This window comes from Centroberyx affinis, unplaced genomic scaffold (assembly GCF_046629955.1).
Source record: "Centroberyx affinis isolate AG114_WGS23_722 - 3 ecotype Tasmania unplaced genomic scaffold, CSIRO-AGI_Caff_v1 ptg002960l_1, whole genome shotgun sequence".
NCBI classification, from domain to species: domain Eukaryota; kingdom Metazoa; phylum Chordata; class Actinopteri; order Beryciformes; family Berycidae; genus Centroberyx; species Centroberyx affinis.
In genome coordinates, this window is record NW_027281073.1 from 289,395 (window position 1) to 310,028 (window position 20,634).

General features: G+C 45.6%; 3 protein-coding genes across 3 annotated transcripts; 1 reads left to right on the forward strand and 2 right to left on the reverse strand.

The window, feature by feature from the left end:
* Positions 1-1,496: 1,496 nt before the first annotated feature.
* LOC139658774 (uncharacterized) lies at positions 1,497-6,373 on the reverse strand. Its single transcript, XM_071536942.1, has 6 exons — positions 6,242-6,373; positions 3,578-3,618; positions 3,392-3,461; positions 2,983-3,048; positions 1,584-2,396; positions 1,497-1,501 (listed from the first exon to the last, which is right to left on the reverse strand). Exons 1-6 carry the CDS (start codon positions 6,285-6,287, stop codon positions 1,497-1,499), a joined length of 1,041 nt encoding a protein of 346 aa, XP_071393043.1. The 5' UTR covers positions 6,288-6,373.
* A 1,064-nt stretch (positions 6,374-7,437) lies between these two features.
* Positions 7,438-14,922, reverse strand: sars2 (seryl-tRNA synthetase 2, mitochondrial). Its single transcript, XM_071536941.1, has 16 exons — positions 14,640-14,922; positions 13,863-13,958; positions 13,616-13,645; positions 13,315-13,455; positions 12,896-12,950; positions 12,698-12,761; positions 11,673-11,778; positions 11,525-11,572; positions 10,951-11,059; positions 10,700-10,745; positions 10,522-10,609; positions 9,909-10,021; positions 9,690-9,783; positions 8,700-8,792; positions 8,540-8,605; positions 7,438-7,988 (listed from the first exon to the last, which is right to left on the reverse strand). The coding sequence occupies exons 1-16, from the start codon at positions 14,913-14,915 to the stop codon at positions 7,848-7,850; spliced, it is 1,566 nt and encodes a 521-aa protein (XP_071393042.1). The 5' UTR covers positions 14,916-14,922; the 3' UTR covers positions 7,438-7,847.
* A 552-nt stretch (positions 14,923-15,474) lies between these two features.
* On the forward strand, positions 15,475-20,591 carry LOC139658772 (kelch-like protein 12). The gene is made up of 5 exons (XM_071536940.1): positions 15,475-15,927; positions 16,311-16,464; positions 16,716-16,794; positions 16,929-17,156; positions 17,339-20,591. The coding sequence occupies exons 2-5, from the start codon at positions 16,311-16,313 to the stop codon at positions 18,828-18,830; spliced, it is 1,953 nt and encodes a 650-aa protein (XP_071393041.1). The 5' UTR covers positions 15,475-15,927; the 3' UTR covers positions 18,831-20,591.
* Positions 20,592-20,634: the final 43 nt, after the last annotated feature.

The window sequence follows — 20,634 nt, forward strand, 5'->3', positions numbered from 1 at the left end:
TGTTGCTTCATATGTTCCTATGACCTTGGCTTACAAAGACAATGCTCTGGTATTTACATGGGTGGCATGAGAACAACAGCCATGAAAACGGTGATGTAACACTACTGAGCAGTCATCAATATTATTTGTCAGTGTCGCTGTTACAACTGTGACAACAAATGGCTTAAGTGTCTCCCTCTTCCCTCGACTCCTCCTTGGCTTGTTAAGATAAGAGTGCAAAGCTGGCTGAGAACCCGAGGTGACACTTTTAGACCTTGTAAGCTGTAAGTACATCGCATCCTGTCGCCGCACACTCGCCGCGTGTGAGACAAACTTGACGTGTGAAGTTTGCGCGTCGGCCTGCAGGATTTGTCGTGTCACCCCGGTTCTTCGCAAACAGTCTGGTTTTAACAGTGCATGAGCCAAATGAAACACAATCCTCGTTACTATTTTATCATCGAAAGGAGAGAAATAATGAGTGTTTCCGTGTAGAAATATCAGCAATACGTTGCTTACATTAACAGTCAGAACAGCAGGAACAGCTTACACACAGTTATCGATTATTGCACAAAATATATATTGAAATAACACAGATTACGTATTGAAGAGAACTTTTTTCCCCATCAAGAACACATACTTTCAGAGAAAAGAAGCATCAGTTCTAAGGATTGCCGGTATTCATCGATGATTGGCAATCTATCGTCTAAAATAATGATTCATGAAAGTGCTGAATGCTTTGCATCCATACTGGTTCATGTGTGACCCAATTGAAATGATCTGTCTACCCTACAAACAGCATTTACATGTACAGAGACAGGGACACGAGTGGAGATGGACATGAAGTACGCTTTCACATGGTCTAGAAAATGTGTTTTCCTTTCCTCGACGCCTTAACCTCATCCACAAACATTCAAGGGAAGCGTCGAGGAAACGATGACATCACATTCCAGGCGCTCCGAAAAGCAGAAATGAAACAGCGGTATGTACAGTTTTGTCCTAAAGTCCCATGTTACAGATTCACAGCTGAAGACATTTCTCTGAGTGCTGTAGAGATCTGAAGACTGTTAATCGAGAATGTGTGAACTGAATGTGTGAATGTGACAAAGGGGGTTCGACTGTCAAGTCTGCTGTGTGTGTGCGCGTGAATGTGTGTGTGTGTGTGTGTGTGTGTGTGTGTGTGTGTGTGGGTCTTATCCTCTGCGAAGCTCCCTCAGCTCTGCAGCAACTCTGCGCAGCTCTGCTTCGATCTCCAGCAACTCCTGCAGACAGAGAAAAAAAAGGCTCAGAAAACAAGCAAGGAGCGCACAATCTCTCCCGCACACATTATCTACAGCGACGTACCTCCCCTTCGTCTTCCTCGGCGTCACCCTCGTCGTCGTCTCCGTCCCCCCGCTCGTCCTCCCTGACGTACTCGTCCTCGTCCTCCTCGTCCTCCTCATCTCCGTCTCCCTCCTCCTCTCCGCCCTCGAACCTCTCCCTCTCGAACTGCCGCGTGGCCTCGTCGCTCGCCTTCTCCATCACCCTCTTCTGCTGCGGCTCCTTCACCTCCACCTCCACCTCCACCTTCTTCTTCTCCTCCTCCTCCTTTTTCTTCTCCACCTCGCCCTCCGCCGCCTTCTTCTCCGACTCCTTTTCTCCCTCTCCCTCCTTATCCCCTTCTGTCTGCTCCTTCGCCCCCTCGTCTCCAGCGTCATCGTCCTCCTTCCTCTCCTCCTCCTCCTCCTCCTCCTCCTCCTCTTCCTTCACCCGCTTCATCTTCCCCAGCAGCTCCTCCAGCTCCTCCTGCTTCTCCTTGCGCTCCCGCTCCTGCTCCGGCTTGCTCTTGCTGTCCTGCTCCTGCAGCAGCTCCTTCAGCTCCCGCTCCACCTTCTCCTTCTCCACCATCAGCTCCACCTCGTTCTTCCGCCGCTCCTCGCTCCTCTTCTTCTCCTCCTCCTCCGCGGTCTCGCCCCCCTCCTCCTTTTTGGCGTCCTTCTCCTCCTCCTCCTCCTCCTCCCCCTCGTTCTCCTCCTCCTCCTCCTCCTCCTTCTGCAGCTCCCTCTCCTTCGCCGCCTCGTAGCGCTTCTTCTTCAGCTCCTTCAGCAGCTCTTTTAGCTCGTCGTCGTTCCGCTCCTCCTTGCCCTTCTTGGTGATCTCCTCGGCCAGCAGCTCCTCCAGCTCCTTGGCTCTCGCCTCCTCGGCGGCCGTCCCTCTGTCCTCGGTGCGCGGCTCCTCCATCTTCTCCTTGATCGCGTCGTCCTCCGTCTTCCGCTCCGTCTCGTCGCCCTCGTCGTCCTCGTCCCTCTTCTCCTCCGTCTTCCTCCCGGGCTCGGTCACTTCTCCTCGCTCCTCCTCGTCCCGCTGCTCGAAGTCGCTCTCGTCGTCCGCCAGGTTGTACTCATATCGCTCCCTCTCGCTCTCCCCCTCCCTTTCTCTCTCTGCAAGCAGACAGCGATATCCAGATAGTCACTCGCCTGTGTGTGTTTGTGTGTGTGTGTGTGTGTGTGTGTGTTTCTGTGTGCAAATGTCACCTCTGTCAGATGAAAACATGCCCAGGAGAAAAAGCGGGCAGGTTCTTGCACTAACACTGTCACCTGTGCATATTTGTTACAATACACTGGCCTTTGAATGGCTTTCAGACATGGGACCTACTCAGCATATACAGTATAGGATCACCTAGAATTCAAGTAAACGTACAAACTAGTACAAAATGGACGGGTGTCACACTCTGCATTACGTAAAAGTAATATTTAATTAAAAACATGATGTTTTGGCAAGAAGGCCTTCATAAGGGAGAGTATGGTGTTCATCCATTTTGTACTTAGAGACCACTTTTATGGTTGCACCGCACCTTATTGGATTTTTTTAATTGTTTAATTTTTTAATTCAAGCAAAAATGAAATGAAAAACACCTAAATCAGAGTTACGTGTTCTTGCAATTGCAATGAAGTGTTGGAAATGCACAAATGTCTGTGTGTGTGTGTGTGTGTGTGTGTGTGTGTGTGTGTGTGTGTGTGTGTGTACCATCATCAGCCAGCTCCTGCAGCTCCCTGAGCAGACCCTGATGTCTTTGCACTTCATCGAGCTCCTCTGCACAGAAAAAACAAAAGACACAATAACACTTAAGGATAGCAAATCCACTGAATACAACAGTACAACACAGCAAATCCTAACAAGCTAACTATTTTATACAACAAAGGAATGCATCAGCTAGATTAGTGGAATATAAAGCACATAAATATGTAAAATGCAGTAAACGTGGTAAAGCAAAAGGCAAAAGCATGGATTCAGAAAGTCCTCTATCCTCTATTCTCAAGTATTGACTTTCTCTACTGTCGCATTTACTGTAAATTGGAATTGTACTGATATACTGTGAGTCACGATTGAGTGCTGATGAACAGAGGCGATGTTATGATTATAATAGAGATGTCACCTGTTAGCCGCGGGTCACAGTCGTGGTGTGACCCGTCGCCATTCAGCGTCTCCTGAATAATACATTCAACCTTGAAGCACAACACACAAAACACACATTGTTAGTGGCAAATAGATAAATAAAGGGTACATAAAGATGCACGTTATGCTGAGCGAAAGAAAAGGAAGGAAAGGACTTGATTCTGACCTTGGCATCGTTTAGGGGCGAGGATACTGGCCGGCATCCCACTAGGACACAGAGTGAGGAGGGAGGTGTGGAGAGAGAGAGAGAGAGAGAGAGAGATGGAAAGACAGAATTTAAGGGAGAATGGGCGCTGGTGAAAATCAATACATTTAGCATTTCCGCAGCAGCTGCACTTGCACCAAACTACCCTAAACGCTTGAAATGAGCACCGGGGATAAAGCTGTTTGTTTACTTAGTGATGGTTTGTCCCAGGCGTGGGTGGAACTGTTCCCTCATTAAGGTAAGCACAGTCACCCTGGTACAGCGACCCAGGAAAGAAGCTTTAATCTCTCTCTCTCTCTCTCCCTCTCTCTCACTGTGTGTGTGTCTCTCCCCCGGGAAGCAGATATTCCCAAAGGCTTTGCCTCACAGGTAGTTTCCCACCGGAGCTAAATCAGTCGCCCAATCCCGGCCTGCCAGCAGATCATTAAAGGCACACTAAAGCAGCCATCAGTGTCTTCCTCACTGAGATACACAGGAACACATGAAGAACGATTTACAGTCACGGCAGCAGGTCTGGCTTAACTGCTTTAGTTACGGAATTCATAAGAGCCTAAATGTTGCCATAGATTTTGGTCAATTTTGAAAGGTTTACACATAAAATTTCTAATTTCTTTATGTAAATCTAACTTAAATTAAGCATTACTATTTGTGAAATTGCATTAAATAAGGTATTACCACTTATAAAATTGACTCAAACAGAGCTAAACTGAATGGCATTAAACAATTCATTATCTAGTTTCATAGATCCAATAACAGTCGAGACACTTCAAACCATTTTAGTTCATTTTATCTGGTTCAGTTTAATTGATATTAAACTGAACAAATTTGTGTTTGTTTAATTTTTTTATATTTCTTGAAACTGTGTTTATTTAAATGAAAATGAGCATGACCCTCTTAGGTATTAAGAATAAAAGATTAAGTTGTATTTTTTATTCTTAATACCTAAGAGTGTCAATGTTAATTTTTTTGAGTGTGCTGTTACACATGGAAACCTAGTCTCGTATTTCCTCAAACTATGATTGTTAAAGACTTCTAGCTTGGATATTACAGAAACAGGCTTGAACACAACACTGTTTTCTATTAAAGTGTTAGCTCCATTGTTTGTCACCCACACACAGCAGCCACCAGCTGTAGGTTTTAAAACTCTGTGGTCTGTGTGGACACACTGCCAGACCAGCACAGATCAGGATCAATAGGCCTAATTGACACTTGGCCATTGATGAACCTCCACCAACACGTGAGTACAGCTCGACCCTGTAAAGCTCAGCATGTCCATGTGATGGAGAGGGGTGTGTGCGTGTGTGTTGGTGTGTTACTGTCTCTCTAAGCTGGGACACCCTGGCCCAAACACTGTGATCTGGCTCTGCTCTTATTGGCTTGTCCTGCTGCCACCCTGTGCCATGCTCAGCCAAATGGTCCACATTAGACAATAAGAAAGACAACATCATCAGTCAAAGTAGGTTACTGCAGATTTCAAATCATTCCACAGTTTCATCACCAAGGTATGACATGTTGTAGATGATTAAAGGGACCGGAGCCACATATTATATGGACTAAAGCAGTGTTTCTGTGGTACTCAATAGAGTTTATAGTAACCTTAACTCTACTTCATGGTTATTTTATCTCCTATGATATCACTATAATATTCCTATAGGATATAATCTGCAGTTTTGCCTTTGTTGTGATATTTTTAGTAGGCCAATCCTTCTAAAATGTAGGCTATAGCTCTATTTCGTTAGGGTGGGGTTTAGTTATGTTTTTTCACAGCCATAACACACTGCTGTCTGCACCCAACAGCTGAATAAACCCTAAACCCCCAAACAAATAGGCTGCTTTATTAGTCTATGTACAATATGAAGCCTATAGCCGGTGTTACCGCATTACACTGTGCGTAACAACACTAGAAACCCTCTTTCGCACGCCATCTCACTCCAGCGCGCACCTACTTAGACTCGCGTCTGACATAGCAAGTCACAAACATAGCTGTTACAGCCAGTTCACACGGTTTTCACAGCGACTCCCGCGGTGCGCACATGTGCGCCGTTCCGCTCACCTGTGCGGGACTTTAATCCGCATTTACCAGGATTGGTTTGGCTCAGTAGTTAGATATAATAGGTATTGGCTTCTATGTAAAATCTACACAACAACAGCCCAAACAGCTAGAACAGTATATCGCCCGGCATAGATAATCGAGAAAACACAACAATCCAGTAGATCCATACAACATAGAAATAAAGGTGGGCGCTGAAGAAATTATGTAACAACGCCTGTGTTTATTAGTCTATACCTACGTGGGTTGTTTCGCCATTAGGTTACCACGCACCTATAATTATATTGAGGACAGTGTTTATCACTGGCAACGCATCCATGTTCCGTCTGTTTATTCTAAGGCTGGTTTCATAATATCATAACCAAAAAGGCTTCCACGGCTGAAAAAAACACAAATCTGGCTACAAATGAGCTCAGCTGCGGCAATAGGTCTATCAAAATATTGTGTGAAATATCAGGCTCGACACCGGCGTATTGAGCGCAACTGGCTCCTCGAAATGTGTACCGTTATTTCATATTGAAGCGCCCTATCATAATAAAGTCTATAGACCATTAATTACTGTAATGAATCCTTACCTCCGACGGCAGTCCAGAGGAAAACTGCAAATATCAAAATTCCCATAGGATCCGAACAGTGAGGCCCCTGCAGGAGATAACCTTGAAATAACGGGCAGGATCTTCCCCACACACCCGCCGAGCGAGGTGGAGCCGAGCAGCGCAGTGTGTGTGTGTGTGTGTGTGTGTGTGTGCGGTGTCAGGTGACTGAGACCAGATCAATGCCGGAACCTCGTTAAGGTGCCAGAAAAAGTCAAGTAGCTTTCCTACAACTGTCATCAGTAGGCTACTGTACATGTTAAATTATAGTATTATAGTATTATAGTAAAGTTAAACACGCTCATCTGACACCTTTCTATCCTCAGGTGTATTAATAATAGTATCAGAGAGTGGTTTCCAAAGTGGGGTCCGAGGAACACCACGGGTCCTTTTGGGGGTTCCAGGAGGTCCACAGCAAAATGAGAAATCCAAATGAATAATCCTAATGAGAGAATATATAAAGATGGCTGTTTTGATCAGAGGTCCCACTGTCCTCTCCCTATCTATATGTACTGTATCTGTGTGTCTGTATGTCCCTATATGTCTAAACCTTATCAGAGGGGGTTCCTTGGGACACAATATTATTATTGAGTAATGTTGGGACTAGCGATAAGCCTAAGTGGGTAAGTGGGTTGCGATTTAGTAAATCATTGTTTTGACATCTGATGGGCTTCTGAATGAATGCTCACCCTGGATTATGACTGTAATATCAAATCCTGCATATTGGTAAATGGGGTCTGCGGTCTAATATGCATTTATTTGTGAGTTCTTGGTATGGAAAGGCTTGGGAACCCCTGCTGGGAGATATTCAGTTAGTTGCGTTGCTTCTGCAAACATCACTATCACCACCTCTAGCTGACGGTTAATTACATTTGCACATTAATTATTGATACTTCATAACAGTTGGTAAAGTAGCACACACAAACAGGACTAATGTCACCTCTGGGAGCCATTAAATACTCTTGTCTGCTCCATTTGCCAGCCTCCTCAAGGTCACAACAGTACAGCAGTGAGTGTGAGTGAGTTTAAGTGTGTGTGTCTGTATGTGTGTGTGTGCATATGTTGGTTTCCTTCACTGAAAATGTGAGCAAAACTTTCAGATTTCCTGCATGCAATCCTCATGTAAAGAACAGAACATGTGAACCAGTAAGCAACAGAGGGACTGAAAGTAACTCTGGTTCTCATTGTTTATTCCTCTCCCCATTATCTTGACAGCAGACATTCAACTTGATACTGACAATTTCATGTCATTCGACAAAAGACATAAATATATTTACAGTGATAGTAAACCAGTGGAGAGATGGAAGGCTTCCGCTGAGTTGAGGTCAGATCCATTACCTCCAAACAGGGATGAACTGAATTCACACACAACTTAAAAAGTAATTTATTCCAAGAAGAACGATGATCCTTAATGTGTTTGTCAATCAACCTAAAGCTCAATGTAGGAAACATCCTGGATGAAGCATGCTTCAAAAATCTACTTTCTGATTTGACAAAGTTGAGCGTGAATTGGCTCCCATCTTGGATGTTTTTATGTTTGTGGGTGACGGTGGTGGCATAGTACTAGGTGTGTGTGTGTGTGTGTGTGTCATCTGGTCTTGGGAGCGGGCCTGGGCGGACGGCTGTGCTGGTTGGGTCCAATGTATTTCAGTGGAGTGTACTTTGGCTTCTCAATCACTTCTAGACCCAAATAAGGCTGCAAGGCTCGGGGGACACGCACTGTTCCTTCCTGGATGGATAGGGAGAAAGGAGGGAGGGATAGAGGTGGGGAGGGAGAAAGAGACAAAGGGAGAAGTGCCAAGATAGGTCAGTATTATCAATCTCACTGGCTATGTTTTCATCCAACTGTCAAGTGACTTTCAAGCAAACTTTGGAAATATCGCAAAAAATGAAATGTGAATTAGGTGCGTTCCCATCAGCTGGGTTGAAGCAAATCCATGAAAAAAAAAATTAGTCTTTCAAGAATTGATTAGTATTGGAAATATTGGAGTTAAAGGCCATATTTCATACTGTCCAAAAACAAAAACAAAGAAATGCTCCTGGTAATGTTCTGATACACCACCTAATGTCCATAAAACCAAGATGGCCGCCTTATACACAGGAGACAATCTGCCTCAAGCAATTGTAAAATTATTTAATTACTTTGATGCAATGTCAAGGAATTTGTTTTTTTTTTAAATGTGATGTTTCCATTCAGCATTTCTAGTTAAATACACTATATTTTGCATAAAAATACTCATACCATATGTGTATGAGTGCGTACACATGTTGGTGTCTTACTTTGGTCTGGTGAGTCTCCAGGATAGCGATGATGGTCCGGGGGATGGCGCAGGCTGTAGCGTTCACCTAGAGGAGGACACACACATCATGGAGGATTCAACCCACCGTAAAGTAAACCAGTAAGAACGTACACCAGCCCTGGCCTCCTGTCCGGTCTTACCGTGTGGGCGTACTGCAGACTGCCGTCCTCGCTCTCATACAGGATGTTGAGGCGTCTGCTCTGGTAGTCTGTACAGTTGGACCCGCTGGAAATCTGATATATGGAGAAGGAGATCCGCCAGGCAAAAGCACAATCAGCATCAAAATACAACCGGCCTAGTGGAGTACGATGGGTACAGTAACAGTGCCGGGTTAAAGGAATAGTTCACCCCAAAATGAAAATTCCTACTCACCTCCATGACAGTCGAAATGCAATTGAAGTTTGTAGGACCATCAAACACATATGGTCCCATCTCAACCTTCTCCCAAACTACCCAAGTTAACAGTGCTATCTTTTTATAGCTCAAACTAAAAGCAAGAAAATGTCCATCAAATTTCTCCAAACAGCTTGTGCAGCATGATCCAAGTGTTTTGTAGCCAAATGATCGCACTGTGGGTCCAAAAGTCCAATATTCTCCTCACTGACAATGCTCAAAGTGCAATCGTTTGGCTACAAAACACTTGGATTATATTGCACAAGCTGTTTGGACAAATTTGTTGGACATTTTATGCTTTTTTTGAGCTATAAAAAGATGGTCCCAAAAGGCTGAGATGGAACTGCGGGGGCTAACATGCTGTGTGAAGTTGATGTGTACCAACTTCAATGGCATTTCAGCTGACATGGGGGTGAGCAGATGAAGACTGACTTTTTCATTTTGGGGGTGAACTATTCCTTTACGGTCTTCCATTCACACTGGAGCCATATTTACCCATATTTTATTAAATGTATGCAGTCAGGGTGGTGTAAAGCTGGCAGGTAAAAACTGTCAAATGAACCTTAAAATAAAGCATGTATACCAACACTGAGCTATTGTTTGGCTCATGCTCATCAGATGAGACAAAGGCATGCTGAGACAAATGAAACACTTCTCATACAGTATATTAGCAGAATATCACTACAGGTCTGAGAACACTGTGAAAGTCCAGGTGACAGTGATATCATGAGGCTGACCTCTCCGTAGCTGCTCCTCCCAGGCATCCAGGCTTCGATATCATACTTCCTATAGGCTGGAGGGCCGAGCTCCTGTGTCGGCATGTCCAGGACTCTGCGAGGAAAGCCCACGCAAGTACCACTTACATCTCATATTCAAGACACAACTGGTACCAGTATATGAAGGAGAAGGTGAGTGGGTGGGTGTCTGAGTATATGTATCTGTGTGTGTGTACTGACCTGTAGTGTAGTTCAAGCGAGGAGAAGATCTCCTTCTGCAGGGAGACAAACTCGTCCAGGAGTTGAGAGCTCTCGTTCCCCGTCTCATCTGCTGTCACTCCAAACATCTCTATCTGGGGACACACACATATACACACACACACACACACACACAGAGAGTTAATTACAAAGACACTTCACAGGCATATACATAGGGTTAGAGTATGTACTTGTCTGTCAGTGACATCGGTAATAAAGTAATGCAAATCTGCATGTACATGTTATCTATAGCTGTAAATTATATGATTGATGAGACTATGATTTGATAAGGTTAATAGATTTTTTTACATGACCTGTATGTGTTATTTCACATACTTTACACATGTATGATCTGACATTATAGAAACGCACGTTTAGCACACCCTGCATATATGCTGTAAATTCATATATTTTTTACTTAATATGTTCTAGTGTTGAATTTGTAGGTTTTCTCTATTCTTATTTCTATCCTGCTTTTCTTTGCTGTATCCCATTATCTGCTGCTGCAATGACCCAATTTCCCCATGAGGATCATTAAAGATGATTACAGTTTAAAACTCTAGTGTATCCGTTATAGAGTTGGGTTTCTCATTACCTTGTTGAAGTGATGAACTCTGTAAAGCCCCCATGTCTCTCTGCCTGTGTCTGTCTCCGCTCTGTAGCATGTGCTGCTGCACACCGTCCTGCGGCGGGAGATTACATGTCATGTTGTGTATAATTAGTCTCATATGATACTCTATCTACACCAAGCCAGGACAGGAAGTGCTTCTCACCTGACAGGCAGGTCCTTCCAGTTCACTGCATGGTCCATGAAATAACCTAAAGCAGACAGAGACACATCAGATATCTACTTACTTCATATTATAAAATGAATAGTAATTTATGACCGTTATTGACCTCTAGTGGCGACCAGTAGGAACTGTAACAACAACAAGAGAACATATCTACACAGCCTACACAAGTCTCTGGCAGATTCTAACGTGTTGAGAAGGAGCATTAACAGTAGTGAGCGGTGGAGTTTCACCTGCCACCCCGACCTCTCCAGTTCCAGCCAGGTTGAGGTCAGGGAAATAGGCCGGGTCCAGTGAGTAGACCTGGGACCGGTGGGCGTTGGGCTGCATCCCACAACCCTCCTGGAGGGGGAGGAGACAGAGAGAGGAACAAGGGGAGGTAGTGAGGGAGGGAGGGACAGTGTGAGGGTTAAAGGTGTTTGGGTCTTTCAAACCATCATGTCTGAATTTGGCACCAATTTAATGTATATTAGTGTTGTTACAATAACCAAAATTGCAATATTTCTTTGGTACTGTTGGCGAGATGGAATTCGCTATTTAATTTATGAATGTTCAATGCGTTCACCAAATATATTCTGCAAGCTTATATTCCACTTCAGAAGCTATGATGCTTTTGGTTAAAATAGTGTTGACATTGCTTGATGGTTTTTCTTGTTTGTCAAGGTATCATTGTAGTATCTAATGTTTAGATATTAAACTTAGTATTGGTATTAAGTCAAAATTCTGGCATTGTGACAACACTAATGTATGTTCAGATACACTAAAAACAAATGAGAGTGAAGGTGGAATAAGCGAGCTTTGACTTACAAACACCGCCCCCTTCAGCATGTCAGGTACAACCATGGGAATGAAGCCCTGCAGAAGTCAACAGCATAAAAACACAGGCTTGAGGAAAGTGATGCAATCCATTTATTTCCACAGGCTTTATATCTCAAGTTTCCACACACAGGCTTACCCGCCGCTGCAGTGTGTCCAGGGCAAAGTTTTGCAGAGCGGTCTGGAGTCTGGCCCCCGCTCCCCTCAGATAGTACGACCTGTGGCCTGACACATGAGCTAGATGTCTGGGAGAGGGGACACAGGGACAAACATAACACAAGCATGATGTTGGGTTTATCGCTTTATTACCAATATCCAGGAAAGAGATTAAACAGAACAAAATATTAAAGAACGATGAAAGAGTTAGGTAGAGAAATAAGAGACTGAGATCGACTAAACTCAAACCAACTGAGGACATAACTCAAAGCAAAGCATTGCTGATGAGCTTTCTGTTTGAAACAAGTGTTGCTCATATAACATAGAACTGGAGACAACCAGTGATGTCATGGTAAACAAAGCAATGGGTAAACTATGACTTCCAGGTGGTGATCATTATAAGGCCTTAAAAAGATGCAAATTCCATATAAACTACATCAGTTTCATAGTACTTTGTATCCTCTTTGTATACTATGAATTTACATGTCAGCCTAAAAAGGTGGCAAACTCTATTCTGTAAATACAAAGGCAGTTAAGCTGAGTTTAGATAGGTTTACCCTCCACTACATTACCCAGAGACAACAGATGTTTAACATGAATGTCTGCCGGCCTCAGGGACGGTCTGGATGTGTTTAACTGTACATCTGTTCTCATCTAGACAATGAAGACGCACCTCATTCAAAATTAACTAGTTATTTAGTAATGACAGCTATACAGGCTGGGCCTACGCCTGAGGGAGAGCACATTCTTTTATACCCATTTTGTGGGCTTTCAGAGGTAATGTATTATGTGTTGATGAGTATGCTATGTGCGTGGAAGCAATGACTGAAGCGTTGAAGTTCAAATATCTATTCAAAGCACTTGTATAATTCAGGTTACTGAGGTATTACAGTTGCCAATAGAAACCCTAGTAGACATGGGTCTAAATGGGAAAAACATGTGAGATAGTACATGTTGACATGTGACATTGGAATAGTACACATTTTCTCTACACAGAGTCATGCTCACCTCTGTCTGATAAGCCCCAGCTCCTCCCCTAGCTCTACATGGCCTCTGGGCTTGAAGTCAAACACTGCAGCAAGGAGGAGAGAAAATAGATTTTGGGATTCATGAAGGTGAAGCACAGGACATTACAAGTGATTCATAGACATTTTTAAATGTCTATCCATCCACAGTTCATATCAATAAACAGAACACACTGATCACCTGGCTTCTGTCCCACCAGCTCCACCACCCTTGCCTGGCTCTCATCTCCAACTGGCTGAAAAAGGAAACAGGAACTTTAAAAAGGTTCAAACTACACTTATTTTCGAGGGCGATAGGACAGGAGAGCTTCTTAAAACGATCAACTGTGCCAAGCAAGAAGGTGCGCTTTGGCAGAGGGTACAGATATTCCACTTAAGAGGATGAGAGAAGCCAAGGCACTCAACTTCTAGTTAAAAACATATAAATTCCTTTATTGCATTGGCAAGTTCTACTCCCAGAGGAAGGCAGACGCCGAAACGCGCTGGAGTTTGTTTTAATCATGTTCTGTATATAGAATTTGCCAATGCAATAAAGGCATTTTAAGTTTTACAGACGTATTCTCTCTGGAGTCGTAGCAGCAGAAGTGTGTGTGTCCTCACCACATCAGGGTGTGTGGTGTTGGGCAGCCTCAGCGCTCGTCCGTAGTGTTCCTGCTCAAGCTCGCTCTCTTTGGGGTAGAGCTGACTCAGTCTGCTGCGGATCTCTCGGCCCCTCTGGCGAGCCTGGTTGTACTCTGGAAGCTGCATGAGAAAGAACCAGGACTCATCACTGTGCCCCCACACGCCATTTACTACTGACAAATACTACTGTAATGACAAGAGAGCAAGAACATCAAGATTGGTCGACTCAATCGCACAGAAAGAAAGAGTTCAAGCTCTGATGAGTAAAAGTTGAACTTACACTGGCAAGGGCATTCTTGTCATTATTTTCCTGTGAAGATGAGATTATGAACATGTCAAGTTTATGGATAAAGGCAGCTTATACTATTGCTGTTCATTACCATAGAGGACTAAATAGAACTCATTCTGGCTGTATTGTTTTTTGATATCCAGCCCTACTGTGAATGTTATCATCAATGCACTGTATGCAAGCAAAGACAATTGTGGTAAGTCGTATTGACTACTAATAACCTTTAACCTTTACTGACCACTAGCGCTTTGACTGAGTCACTGATGTATTTCTTCTGCGCCTCCAGATCAGAGATGTCCTTCCTCACTGCTTGGAGCTGCTGCCACACACACACCTACAATGGATAGATAGAAACCGGCAAATACAGTACAGTCACACACACACGCAGTGAATATGATCATACAACAGTGTCAAGGTAGAGCAGACATCAAAGTGAAAAGACATCCAAGTGAAATTTAGCTTTACTTACAATCAGGCAAGTAGGTTGAGCTAACGCCAAATTCAATTAAAAAATCTGGCTATTACAACCTGTCCTTGCTAGACAGACGTACATACCACATAAAACACGACTCAATATCTTTCTTGAAAATAATTTGGGGCCACTCTTCAATTCGGCATACATATTATCCACCAAGCAGCATTCATTTCAATGAATTTTATATATGTTATAACTGGTTCGCACTGCTCGCTACCACCAAACAATGGGTTGGTGGTTCGAAGAGTTGCATGCGAACCGGTTTTAAAATATGAAATTTTATTATAATAAGTGCAATTTGGTGAATTGTATGTATGCCGAATTGAAGAGTGAATCCGAACGATTAGAAAAAAGGTCATATGAGTCACATTAATAATATTTTATGATATAAGCATTTCTGCTGATTAAATTGACAAATTTAAGGAGGGTATCGGGCTAATGCTCAGCTCCCTTGACAGGTAGTGACTTAGCACCGTTATGCTGGCATTGTTTCAATTTCACAAACACTATCCATCTCTATCTGCAGCAAACAAATCTTACAATTTCTCTGACATCGTCCCCTCGCAGGTCGCCCTTCCTGCTCTCCACATTGGCCATGACTTTGTCGGTCTCCTCACACACAAGTCTCATGTCCAGCTCCGGCTTGTCACTGTAGCCTTCGCGGATATGTTCGTACAAACTGCTGCGGGCTCCGTGGGAAAAGCGATGCGGGGTGAATAAGGTTGTTCCCTGCCTTGCATACTGTCTTGTTACCGGCTTTAACGCATGCAATGCTCTGCCTCCAACTCTAGCGACCATGCCAATGCGCGTCGCCATGTTTGTCTTCTGGTTGGTGATGCATTCAAGTCATATGGGAAAACCGTTACACAGACGATGGTTGGGATGGTTGGGAGTGTCAAACGCTGTGACTGTTATCTGTGGGCTTTGTTTACTGTTGGTCAGCTTTTTAACACTTAACGCACATGCACTTAGTAAGTTATACATTTGATTTAATGTTTGAAAGCATATCAATATGTACCACAGACGAAAACGCAGCACATAGCGCATGAATGCAACATGAATGCAACATGAATGCGGAAGTGTGTACGATTAGCGGAGGCGGGATCAAAATAAAAGCGACCAATAGTAAGCGACCAGGAAGAAGAAATATTATGATTTTTTTGTTTCTTAAATGTTAATTTCAAAATATATAAAACATTTATGCACAGGCATCGTTATAAATTATGTCGGGCACATGACCGACATTATAATTTTGCTCTCTTTGAGAGCACGAGCAGAGCTCAAAACAAAACGTCACGAGTCAAAGGTCAGCCAATCAGATAAGCGGAACTTTACGTTGCGGTAATGCGGTTCAGACATGACAAGTGCGGCCGACTGAACTCAGTCACATCTCCTCTGTCCTGTTCGGCTTTAAAAACTACAGTCTTTAACCTCTCGCGGCCGCGCTAGGTGTGTGTATGTAGTGCCATGGTGGACTGATATGTACTGCAGGGAGAAAGAGACAGACTGGCAGATGCACTTGCACAGGGGGGAGAGTTTTTCTCCGCAAGCTAGGTTAGCCCGTTAGTGTCTGGTGGTGTTATCTGCATGGGGCTGGATGAGGACCGAGTAGCCTGGCGCGCCTCTCCCCGCAGGCCGGACGAGGCTTTCTGCTGAGCCCCGAGGACCAGACACACAGATGGGAGCCCTAAAAGCCGCTGGAACCGTCTGGTCTAGACATTAATAAACGGGGTGCTTAGATAGCCCACAGTTACCCTAAACTATCCTACCGGTTCCTGCTGAAACGGACACCCAAAGCTTCACGGTGGAAACGAGAAGAAGAGCAAAGGTAACGTGAGCTAAAATGCCAACAGCAGTCAGCATTTGTCTGACAATTTCTTGTCAGTCATTCTTATTGAAAGCAGAAATGTTATTCTCATAATGGTAAAGATGGAAGTGGAAGGACATCTATGTAAACACGACTTACTTGGCTATAAAAGTAGGTTGCACAATAGGCTACTAGTTAGCTATCATGAACTTTGGCTAGAGAAATTCCTCTGTTCCTGTATTGGTTACATGTTGGGAGATGTTGGGCCTGTTACAGATATGACCTCCCACACACAGAGATTAAGCTGTTCGAAACCTGTTAAGGTCACTGTGCTCACACATTTTTGCATGCTTGTGTATGTGAGTAAGTCTCTAACTCCAGTGTGAATGTGCACTATCCCTCAGATGAACGCGGTGCGGGGGGGCACAGTCACCTGGCGTCCCCAGCCGTGGCAGGACGGGGACGGGGGAGGAGGGGAGCCCCTGTCGGACAGCGACTCGGAGGAGGAGGACTTCCCTGACGACAGCACCACCCCGCTGGGTGACTACATCACACATGGTGAGACAGAAGAAGATGAGGCTAGAGTTGGGGGGTTGGCGGTCCAAGGACGACAAGGACTAGTCATCTTAGCGTTGGTATCACTCATTTTCTGCCTCACCTCTTTTCTTCCCCTCCTCTGTCCTTTCACCTGTCCTCCCAACCCCTTTCTCTCACTGCCTTTTTTGTCTATCTCTGTCACTTCCCCTCTTTCTAATTCTTTCTTTGTCCGTCCCCTCCTCCCTTTCCCTCCTTCTTCTTCTGTGTCTCAGGGTTGAAGCAGCTCCTGGATGCTCAGCAGTTGTGTGACGTCACTCTGTTAGTGGAGGGAAAGAAGTTCATGTGTCACAGGTAGGCCCGCCATCTCTCTTACAAAGGAGTATTGTGAGGGAATAACCTTGTAGCTTTTTTCAGGTGGTTATCTACTCCTGTCGTCTCCTGATTCCCTCCCTCTCTCCTCCCAACCTTGTCTCCCTTCAACTCAGAGTCCTCTTGGCAGCTGTTAGCCCGTATTTCCGGGCCATGTTCACCAGCCCTCTGGTTGAGTCTCGCCTCACTGAGATCCGACTGGAGGAGGTGACGCCGTCCGTCATGGAGACTGTCATCCAGTTTGTGTACACCGGTGAGGCGGGGCTTTCTCTGGACACAGCTGAGGACCTGTTTGTGGCCGCCAACCGGCTTCAAGTCATGCCCCTGCAGGACCTGTGCTCCAGGTAGCTGTTAGGGTTTATTTTCACGTCCACATTAGCCTTCAAGTGACATTTGTATTGTTGGGGTTTCCTGCACTTTACAGTGCAGGAAACAGTCCTCTCCTCACCTATTCCTTATCTTGCTCTCTCTCTGTCTCTCTCTTCCCTCCTTCCTTCTCTCCCCCTGCTCTTTCTCTCCTCTCCAGGTTTCTATTCGAGCACCTCTCGGTGGATAACTGCCTTGGGATGTACTCTCTGGCTCGCTCTCACCACGACCAGCTGCTGCTGCGAGCCTCTCTGAGGCTGGTAGCCCAGCACTTCCCCCGGGTGGCCCGGCAAAAAGACTTCCTCCTGCTGGACCACGGCACCCTGGGCAGCCTCCTGGGTTCCGACCGCCTGGGGGTGGACTCCGAGGCGGAGGTGTACGACGCGGCGCGGCGCTGGGCGGAGCACCAACCCCTGGATCGTTACGCCCACATGCCGGCATTACTTCACCACCTGCGGCCAGGGCTGCTGTCCCAGGAGGAGAGCCGAAGACTGAGCCAGGAGCTGGGGCCCGCCGCGGCCGGTGAGGGCCTCGGAGGGCCTCTAAGACCACGGGAGGGCATGTTTGAGAAAAAGATTGTCTGCGTGGATCTGACGCCTCGGGAGGATGAGAATTTTGTGGCGACTGACTATACAGTGGACTGCTTTGACCCCCGGACAGGGAAGTGGGAGAAGTTGGCAGCGCTGGGTTCGCTGGTCTGTCCCGGCTGCACGGCTGTAGGCGACCGGTTGTTCGTAGCTGGTGGAATCCTTCGGACGGGCTCCGTGTCCGCGGCCGTCCACGAATACGATGCTGTGTTGGACCGCTGGATAGAGCGGCCTTCCATGGTCCAGCCCCGGGCGATGCTAGGCCTGCTGGGCTGTGGGGACTCACTCTATGCCTTGGGCGGCAGTAACCGCTCCGCTCTGCTGGACTCCTGCGAGACCCTGGAGCTGGCGTCACTGCAGTGGGCCCCTGGGCCTCGACTGCCGCTCCCCCTGCGCGCCTTCGCCTGCGCCGCCCTGCGCGGACGGCTCTACCTACTGGGTGGAACCACGCTAGAGCAGAACCGGGCCGTGGTCCATTCAGGAGTGCTTATTTACCACACCCTGACCGACTGCTGGACACGCGTGACACTGGACTCCGGCGCCACCTGTCTCGCCGGAGGGGTGGCGGTGCGAGGGGGAGTCTGCGCCATCGGGGGCTACATGAGGGACGCCACCAAGTTCCTGGACGGAAACTACACCAATCTGGAAACGTTGGACGCTACCGGCCGCGTGCTGTTTTTCAGAGAGGGGAGGGGCTCTGGGGTGGAGAGAGAGGTGACCGGGGGAGGAGGGACGGTCACTGGGGAGCGGGGGAGCGCGGGCGGCGGGAGCGACCGAGCCCCAAGCCCTGTGGTTTTCCCCGGCCTGCCGCGGCGGATCGCGGCCGGGGGCGTGGCCAGGTGGAAACGGAGGATTTACGTGCTGGGCGGGGAGAACGGCTCGCGGTTCTACGACAGCGTGTACTGTTGGAAGCCCGGCTGGCGTAGCTGGGTCCAGAGACGCGAGAAACTCCCCGGAGACACCGGCGGGGTGAGCCAGTTCGGGTGTACCACTCTAAAGTTCCCTAAGAAACACATCCTGGCCAGACTGAGGCTAGCCAAAGACGACTGCAAGAAGGTAGCCTGATGCGGACCAGTGTGATCGGAGTGATGGCAGCCAGTCATGTGACACAGAGAGGAGTTCTAGGCTGCGTTCGAATTAGCCAGAAAATGGCCTGCTTTTCCTTGTAACTCCTCCTTGACCTCACTCATGTTGATGATTGAGTTGATGTTGATGATGATTAAGATGAAGTCACAAGGAAAAGACCATAGAGAAGGCCATAAAAAAGGCCATAGAGTAGGCCTATGATGGACTCAATGATGCAGACAAACTGAGTGAAATTAATTACTACAGACAGTCAAAAATACAGACAGACAGTGAGTGAGTGGGGCCAGAAGTTAGGCAAAGGGCAACTTGTACCCGAATGTAACTTAATCTATCATTTGCCAGAACAGGGAACACTCAAGTCCTTTAGTAAGTTTGAGAGAAAAAAAGGCCTTGAATGTATTCAAAATATATGTATTTTTCCCTTTTGTAATTGCTTTTTTTTTTAAATGTAATTTGAATTTTAACTCGCTGTCTAAGATTTTTTCAAGGCTGTTTGGAAGTCATGTCAATGCTGAGAATTTATCAGCAGCAGTGTCAAAATGGGATTTTTGTTCCACGGGCCCCAGCCATAGGAGGTTTGAATGTACCTGGCATGGAGGTTATGATTATCTGAATACATTGTACCTTATTTATTGAAATGTATTTTGAAGATCTTTTTTTGCCGTTGTTGTTTTGGAATGATCATTTTTGCCCTGATTCTAATGCCAAGGCTTCCTCTAAGATGGCGCTGTGAGCTCTGAGAGCCACTGTCACAGAGAGGCAGATACAGTGGGTGCAGATCTGAAAACGATTCCACACAAGGAGGTAAAAAGTAACTAAATTCTGACTTTGTGAAAGTCCAAAACATTGTGTCCAGAGATGTAAGGTCATTGTTCCACTGTAAGCCATTATGTTTCTGTTTTCTCTTACTGTGCTCCAGTCTCCTTTGTCTGCTGTTCTCCACTTGTCTTTTTCCATCTATCAAATTCAAATATTTCCAGGGAGATTGAGTGGTTTTAACCTGGGCGCCTTGCACACATGAAAAACACTACTCGCTGTGTCTGAAACCACCAGAAATTACAATTTCAATCAATTCTCTACCAATATGTTTGTCAGTTGATTGCCCAGACTGCAAACTGCAGGGTAAAGTGAAACATTGAAATGCAAGGATAATACTTTCCAAAAGGTTAGACATGCTTGAACATGTATTCTAAAACACCCTGTATAGTCTTCATTTGCAGTGGACATTATTTCAGTAGCATGTTTAGTAGCCATTGCATAGAGTATTAGTATTAGTTTCACATTGCCAGAGTTTGCTTCATTTGTCAGTTTGGTCGGCTGGTTGGTCCAGAGGTGTGAGGCTCCGAAAACTGAGATTCTACCGTTTGTATTTCTAGAAGATCCACGTCCCACTGTCTTTTTTTTTTTTTTTTTTATTTCCCATGTGATTCTCTGAATTTTCACCTAGATGTCTCAAATGAATCATTGACAGATTTTTCCCTTCACCTGCATAGAATTGTGTGCTTATAGGTTGTATGAGATGTGAAAAGTGATTGTGTGTGTGCATGCGTGCGTGTGTGTATGTGTGTGTGTGTTCTATGCTGGGGAACAAATCTATTCAACACGTGCTCTTTGCACACACACACACCCACATACTTCCACCTGAAGAAGTAAGTTGGCCTCATTCGTACAATCTGATGATGTTTTTGAACTTGAAAGGCAAATGGATGTTTTGATGACAGCAATGCTATCAAATGATTAAAGGACTATTTGCTTACATTTTTTTTTACTGATTGTCTTTTAT